We start from the raw sequence: 7,500 nt of genomic DNA, 5'->3' as shown, positions 1-7,500 counted from the left end.
CAGCAGCAGCAGCAGCAGCAATGGACGGTTCTCTGGGGGCAATTCAGTCAATGCGACTGTCTGAGACCAAGTCCCGCCACAACCTTATGGCTGATTCGTGCTGGCTTATTTTGTTTTTCAGAGGCGTCTGTGTGTGTGTGTGTGTGTACATCCATTTGTGTGTCTGTGTCTGTGTCTGTGTCTGTGTCTGTGTATGTGTATGTGTGTGGGTGTATGTGTATGGGCATGAGTGTCTGTGTGTGTGTGTGTGTGTGTGTGTGTGTGTGTGTGTGTGTGTGCGTGCGTGCGTGCGTGCGTGCGTGCATGCGTGCATGCGTGCGTGCATGCGTGCGTGCGTGCGTGCGTGCGTGCGTGCGTGCGTGCGTGCGTGCGTGCATCCGAATGTGTGTGAATCTGTATCAGTGCATGTGTTTTGACTCGCCTGCCTCCCCTGTTCCCAAGGACGAAGCACAGCTTCAGGGTGGCTAGAAAACACCTTCTGTCGTGCCAGTGCTGCTGCCACTGTCACCCGCTCTGCTCTCCGAGACACTGGCTTCCTCTCCTATCCCACAGTCAGAGTCAGTCGCCTCAACTTCTCACAGCTCTCCCCTCTCTCTTCCCCGCCTGCTGAATCTCAATGAGCTAGCTGCCTAGCCGCCTGCCACTAAGACTGAAGCGCTGTGTGTGTGTGTGTGTGTGTGTGTGTGTGTGTGTGTGTGTGTGTGTGTGTGTGTGTGTTAGAGAGAGAGAGTGGTGTGTATCAGTGTGTGTGAGAGAGAGGGAAAAAGAGAAAAAAAAGAGTTTAATGTGTATCCTTCTGAGTGAATGTGTGTGTGGTGCACACATCCATGTGTGTGCGTAGTGTGTGTGTGTGTGTGTGTGTGTGTGTGTGTGTGTGTGTGTGTGTGTGTGTGTGTGTGTGTGTGTGTGTGTGTGTGTGTGTGTGTGTGTGTGTGTGGTGCACACATCCATGTGTGTGCGTAGTGTGTGTGTGTGTGTGTGTGTGTGTGTGTGTGTGTGTGTGTGTGTGTGTGTGTGTGTGTGTGTGTGTGTGTGTGTGTGTGTGTGTCTGCGAGAAAGAAAAAGTCTGTGTTGAGGAGCGGGAGGTGGGGGTTTAGGGGAAGAGGCTTAGGGGGCTGGGAGAGGTTGCATATAAAATAGGCCTCTGTGCCATCATCGCTCGGCTAGCTCGCCTAAGTGTTTGCAGACCTGCCCAGCCGAAACACGCACAATCACAAGGCTGCCACTCACTCCTGAGCCAAACTAGCGCGTGTAGCCTACGGAGCACGTAGTCTTCCAAGTGTGCAACTGGTATCAGTAGTGCGCTGCCTGCACCACCTCTCCACACCACCCCCCCACTCTAACCTTCCTCTCCTGCCATTTTTGATCAAAAGCAGACCTTGGAAAATGAGGTCATGGAAGTCCGAAATCTCTTCCTGAAGGATACAGATTTATTGTCAGCAAGAAGCTGCTAACACGGCTGTAAATTGCCAAGGTCATTCGGGGCGAAATTAAGTTTTTTATCGCCCTGCGGCCTACCCCCACTGAAAAAGAACTATTAAAAAAAAAGAAAGAGAGAGAGAAAAAAAAAGATGGGAAAAAAAAACGCAGCAGTAGCCTATGTTCCGTGTTGTCAGCCAGTTCTGGTTGCAGGAGCAGGATCAAACATAATTTATTGGCCTTGCAAAACTGGCTGACCAGCGCGGGGTGGCAAGGGAGACGCAATCAGAAAGAAAACTGCTTTGCATTTTCTGAATTTCATTCCAAACTAAAAAAAAATAAAAAATAAAATATGTAGCCTGTGGTACGCTCTCTCCCTGCCAAACAGCACCTCTCGGAATGATATCTGCGGCATTACAATGTCACAGCCAAACCCCTACTGAGCTGGAGACACAGGAGATTTGGCAGCCTCTAGTCTGCGCACAAACAAAACGCACAAAACACCACACACCACACATCTAGCCAGGAACCAGGCACAGGAAGGACTGAAGGAATGCTTTTAGAGAGAGAGAGAGAGAGAGAGAGAGAGAGAGAGAGAGAGAGAGAGAGAGAGAGAGAGAGAGAGAGAGAGAGAGAGAGAGAGAAGAGAGAGAGAGAGAGAGAGAGAGAGAGAGCACAGACAGAGGAAGAGGCAAGGCACAGAAGGCAAAATGCAGGAGTGAGAGACAGGAGAGAGGGATACAGGGAAAAGAGTGAGCGAGAGAGAGTGAGTGAGCGAGAGAGAGAGATAACACAGACAAAGGCACAGAAGTTGCACTAAGGCAAAACCCAGGGGTGAGAAAGACAGGAGAGAGTGAAAGGATGAAAAGAGTGAGAGGAGAGAAGCTGTAAAAGAGAGAGAGAGAGAGAGAGAGAGAGAGAGAGAGAGAGAGAGAGAGAGAGAAGCAGAATGGAGATGGGGAGAGAGAGAGGGAGAGAGAAAGAGAGAGAGAGAGAGAGAGAGAGAAAGAGAGGGAGACGAAGAGAGAGCAAGAACAAGAGAGGGGGAGAAAGAACAAGAAAACAACCACACAACAAGTGAGGAAACAAGAGCCCACTCGCTGGAGTCAAGCGGTAAAGGTGGCCGGGTGAGCGAGCGAGAGGGGCCATTGGCCGTTGCCCACACAGAAATCCATGTCTTTAGTGTGGGCTCCTTCATCTACACAGGCAAGCCGGTGGGAGTGCGGAGCCGGAGCCCCTGCCTGGCGGCCCTGTAACGGGCTTGCCCTCCGTGACACGGCCCCTCCGGTCAGGCAGAAACACTCGCTCTCCCTCCCTCACCGTGGGAGGCCAGGGCGGGAAGGGTTAGGGAGAGAAAGAGGGGGTGGCTGGCTGAATGGATGGATGGATGGATGGATTTTGAAGCCGTGTTTGGGAGGTACAGGAGTACATCATGGCATGGCCATGTTCTGGAGTGGTGGTACAATCCTAGGGCTGTAACGATATAGAAGCTATGCATGTTTGGTGGTGAGGGTGGGTGGGCTGATGGATACAGTGATGGAGGGTGAGACTTTGAAGCCATGTTAGAGAGCAGGGATAAATGACATGGGCAAGGTTTAGTGGGTGGATGGACAAGGGACATTTTTCAACCATGTTCAGGAGCAGAGTGCAGGGGTGATGGGAGGGAAGGTGGGGTGGCAGATAGATAGTGAGAATGTGCAGCTATGATGGCGGTAAGGGGCCGGGGGGTAACTTACATGACATGGTGGGGGTGGATGGACAAGGGGGCATCGAAGTGGGTGGGTAGATGAAGCGGGGTGGGTGGGCGAGTGGCAGGTTGAATTTTGATCCATGTTTGGAACTAGGAGTAGATGGGAAGGATGTAGAGTAGCCTAGACTATGGAAATGGAGGGGGGGGGGATACAAAACTATGCTCAGAGGTAGGGGGTAGATGGATGGTGTGCGTGTGTGTGCGTGTGTGTGTGTGTGCATGCGCACAATCAACAATTGAAACGATGTTCAGGGGTGGGGTAGATATGAGAGAGGGTGAATAGAGGGTGGGATTTTGAAGCTTTGTTTTGGGTTATGAGTACAAGGGAGGGTGGGAGGATAGATGGGAGTGTGGGGCGCGGGGGGGGGGGTATTTGAAGAGTAGAAGAGACACGCTCACGCTAGGCATTTGAAGTTATGTTCGGGAGTTGGGGGTCTATGACTGGGAGGCTGGCTATTGAGGTTAGGTGAAAGGAATGGCCTGCATTTTTGTATAGCAAGAATGTACATGTTTAAATATGCTTGGCGTGGGGGGGGGGGACGAAACACTGTTCTTGGAAATGACACTGCCTACTTTCGGTCATCCTCGGTCTGCTTCGTGCATGCTGGTTTTCTTTCTTCTTTTTCCCTCCTTTCTTCTTCTTATCCCGATTCCTTCACTTCTACTGTATACATTGGAAAGACTCTGAGCAAAAGAGCTCGCTTGCTGTGGTTTCATTTACTTCTCTTTGCAGACAGCAGGAACTTATTACGGCAGAGTTTTTTCCCCCCTCCCTTCCCTCCCCTCATCGTCGTCCTTCGACTTGCTCTTTTCTCCCCCTTCTTTTCTTTTTTTTTCAAATTAAAACCCTCCATCAAGAAACTGTTCAACTCCAACTAAATTCCCCAGGGGAACACAACGGGAACCGCTGGTGAGCGCTTGTGGTCGGACTGAGGCAATGACTCTCTTTCTTACTCTCTTTTCTGCTTTCTTTTTTTTCCCTCCACTTTTTTTTGCGAGTGTTTAAACATTTTCACGGAGAAGAGGGTTTTTTTTCCCTCTGTTTCTATTCTTTCTCCTCGCCCCCCATGCGCTGATGGAGTCTCGCACGCCGGCTTGTAACAATGAAGCCAGGACAACGAGGTGGTGGTGGTGGAGCTGGGGGTCAGGTCATGGAGTGTTGTTGGGGGGGGGGGGGGGGTAGGTCGTAGTGAGGTGGGGTGTTGAGCGCGGCCTTTTCAATTCAACAGCGAGAGCTACAACAAAAGGATCCGGGAGCCTCAGTCACACAAAAAAAGGCAAGGTTGAGGAGAATGGGCATTCAGGGAAACGAGGGCCCCGCCACCCCTCCTCTCCTCCTCCTCATCATACCATCATCTACCCTTTCTTCCCACCCTACATCCATACATCTATCCATCCCATCCCATCCCTCCCTCCATGTGTGGTAATGTACAGAGAGAGAGAGAGAGAGAGAGAGAGAGAGAGAGAGAGAGAGAGAGAGAGAGAGAGAGAGAGAGAGAGATATTTCCCTCTCTCTTTCTCTGTGCCAGTTTCATCCTAATCCAAGAGTTAAATAGGAAAAAACTACAGCCAATTGTCTCCCAGCAAGCGATGGTGCTGAGCACATGCCTTGTGGCTACGCAGCCCGACAGTGAAAAAACCCCGCTGAGTGTCTCTGTAGCCATCTAAAAGAGCTGAATAGGGCCCACACTAATCTCAATTCACAGGGAATGTATGCAGAGAGAGAGAGCAAGAGCGGAGAGAGCACAGAGGAGAGGACCGCAAGAATAGAAATGGCGATGTGGTAGGGTGGCCCCAACTATGTATGCCTGCAACATCTACCAACACAGAAAATGGAAACCACAAGACTGGCTTCTCCCACATCTGTGGGGGTCACACACACAGATCTCCATGACAACCAACCACCCTGACCTATATAAACAAAAGTAAGGGATAACTTTTTTTTGGAGGACTGCAAGTAATGAATCATATTGACTAGAGCTGCATGCAATGCAATGCACAGATTCTCCCAAAAGATAAAGGTGCTCCACCCTACTGCTGTGCAATTAGGAATAACATTCAGCCAAACAAGGAGGAAAAAACTCCCAGTGATTTATTCATAAGTCCAACATAATGGTCTCTGTGCCGATGGAACTAAGCAGTCTGATTTATTTATCACCAAGAGTGTGGAAGGCTGTCTCCAGCACCTTCGCCTTGCAGCCTGGTGCGCGCTCGACCAGCAATCGACCAGCCCCGACCATTTCAGAGATCCTTGCTGCATACATAGCACATAACTATCGAACAGATTCTGACAAACACACTGTTGCATTGGAAATGTAAAAAAAAATCGTTTCGGTTCAGGCGCGCCATTCCTATATATTAACATATTTCAATTACTGAGCCCAGTTTTCATCCAAACAGGAATGTAGCTATTAATCTTGACAGTAGCCTTTCTAATTTCGGCGTTAATTGGCCAAGCGGGACGGATGACAACATCCTGTTGCTTGTCCACTGATCCCCCTGTTATAACAACCACTGAACAACCAACCCACTTTGAACATGTTACTATATTCACATTCTGTGGCGCAGTATTTGAGCGCAAACGAGGGAGCTTATATTATTCCACCATACACCTGTCTCGGCTACTTAGTACAGGAGAAAAACAGGAAAGGATTAGGCTAGCCACCACATCAAATGTTTAAGAACAATCACACCTGCTGCATAGCGCTCGGATGACTAAGTACCCCGGGAGGCCACACCTTGTGTAACATGGCGAACCGAAAGTCGGGATAAAGGTGGCGAGCTGTCAACAATTTCAGCAAAGGCGCATTGACATGAGCTTCGCTACGCACTTTTACAAATTACACAGCACAATCGCCAACCAGCAGAGCAAAACACAGCGAGAAGAGACAGAAATGGTACTCGGAGTTACTGCGCATTCACACGGGACCGCGGACTTCACGGAATACTTGTCGGATAGCTGCCGATCTGGTTAGAGACCGAAACTGGCGAAATAGATCGCCACTGGTAGCCTACTTTTACTGGCACGCAACACGCACAGGTATAACAGCGTTTGAACAATCTTGGCTTTTGCTCTTACCTTGAAGGACCATCAGCAATACGACTGTAATTCCCCAACTCCTCGCAGTAAAGTAGGAATCTGAAGCTCCGTCCTTCGCCATTCTTCCTGAACAGTCCGGGATATCCTCCGATCAAACTACTTGGCAACAATCACAATATTCCTTTGGATGTGTTTGTTGTTTTACAAACGCGTTCGAACCCGATGGCGAAACCTGTCAGCAAAGAGCCGTAATGCCTCGCACTGTGGAGAATTGTTTTCTTGATAGCAGGTCGTACACGGTTGGTTTCTGACATAAAAGCATTTAAAAGCCCTCCGAGCACTGGGCGCTAGCTGCGCGCACAGGTATTGCACTCCTTGGTATGTGCGCCACTAACACAGTTGCTCGGTAAGTAGCTACTGTGTTCGGCATGTAGTCTCCGATCCGTTGGAGTGCGCCATTCAGAGTGGAGCGGAGATTGTGATGTCATAGAGGGCGTCACTATTCCTGTCAGTCCGCTCGAAAAGTTAGGGAACTTCTAGCCTCTACATTAGCGCGCAATTGATGAATCATTCTGACTAGTTTGGTGGACAATAGCATTGTTAAAGGATGCGTTGTTCATTAAATTGTCATAATTGGACGCAGTTTGTTTGATATGTTTAGACGACCAGCAGTATCATTTTACATGCACATTGTAGCCTAGTATGCATATTGGGGCAGCCCTTTATCACAAATGAACCTGATTTGATTTGTCGGTTTAATTAAAAAAAAAGATTCCTCGTTTTCTGTAAATCAACACTTACAGGCAGTGAGTGTAGAGCTACTCATTTACTAAGCAGCGGGGCGTTAGAGCAAGTGTTATTCCTACAGCCAAGTGCTCTAATCTTATTTTTGCCCCAGCGTGTCACCAGTTTGTCCGTTAGTTATTTACCTATCTGCCTGTTCTCAGCGGTGGCACCTGAGTCACCAGCTGACTCCCTGCACAAACAACACGATTAATTAACCAATGAAGAAATGGAGTAGAAAAGGAGAGTGAGCAGCGGAGGGGGCATCCCTCTTCTCTCTCCCCCGCGCGGCCACCTCGTGATGGGCGAGCGATAGACTCTGTGAAGTGTCTCTGTCCCCGGGATCCGTCGCAGGTCCACGCCATATCTGCGCCGGATCAGAGACACGGACAGCGGGGTATCTTCTTGGCAGACCTCGCTCCCTCCTTTCAGCCGTGGGGGTGCGCTGAATGCTAATGACCTACCTCGGTCTGCCATCTGTTGACTGTTTGATGTAATTGCGCGCGCG

The 7,500-nt window shown here is 49.7% G+C and overlaps 1 protein-coding gene across 2 annotated transcripts in view; it reads right to left on the bottom strand.

The window, feature by feature from the left end:
* The window catches only part of pvrl2l (PVR cell adhesion molecule related 2 like), a 241,666-nt gene extending 234,980 nt beyond the window's left edge, over positions 1-6,686 (bottom strand). The window contains exon 1 of one of the 2 annotated variants that reach the window (XM_063185466.1): positions 6,249-6,686. In XM_063185466.1, coding sequence (XP_063041536.1) covers positions 6,249-6,330 — 82 coding nt within the window. In that variant the 5' untranslated portion in view covers positions 6,331-6,686. The remainder of the gene's footprint in view (positions 1-6,248) is intronic. The other variant, XM_063185465.1, reaches the window with a different exon arrangement.
* Positions 6,687-7,500: the final 814 nt, after the last annotated feature.

The sequence above is a fragment of the Engraulis encrasicolus genome, chromosome 20 (assembly GCF_034702125.1).
Source record: "Engraulis encrasicolus isolate BLACKSEA-1 chromosome 20, IST_EnEncr_1.0, whole genome shotgun sequence".
Lineage (NCBI taxonomy): Eukaryota > Metazoa > Chordata > Actinopteri > Clupeiformes > Engraulidae > Engraulis > Engraulis encrasicolus.
Note: the sequence above shows the minus strand (reverse complement) of the source record. Positions and strands in the feature narration are given on the sequence as shown.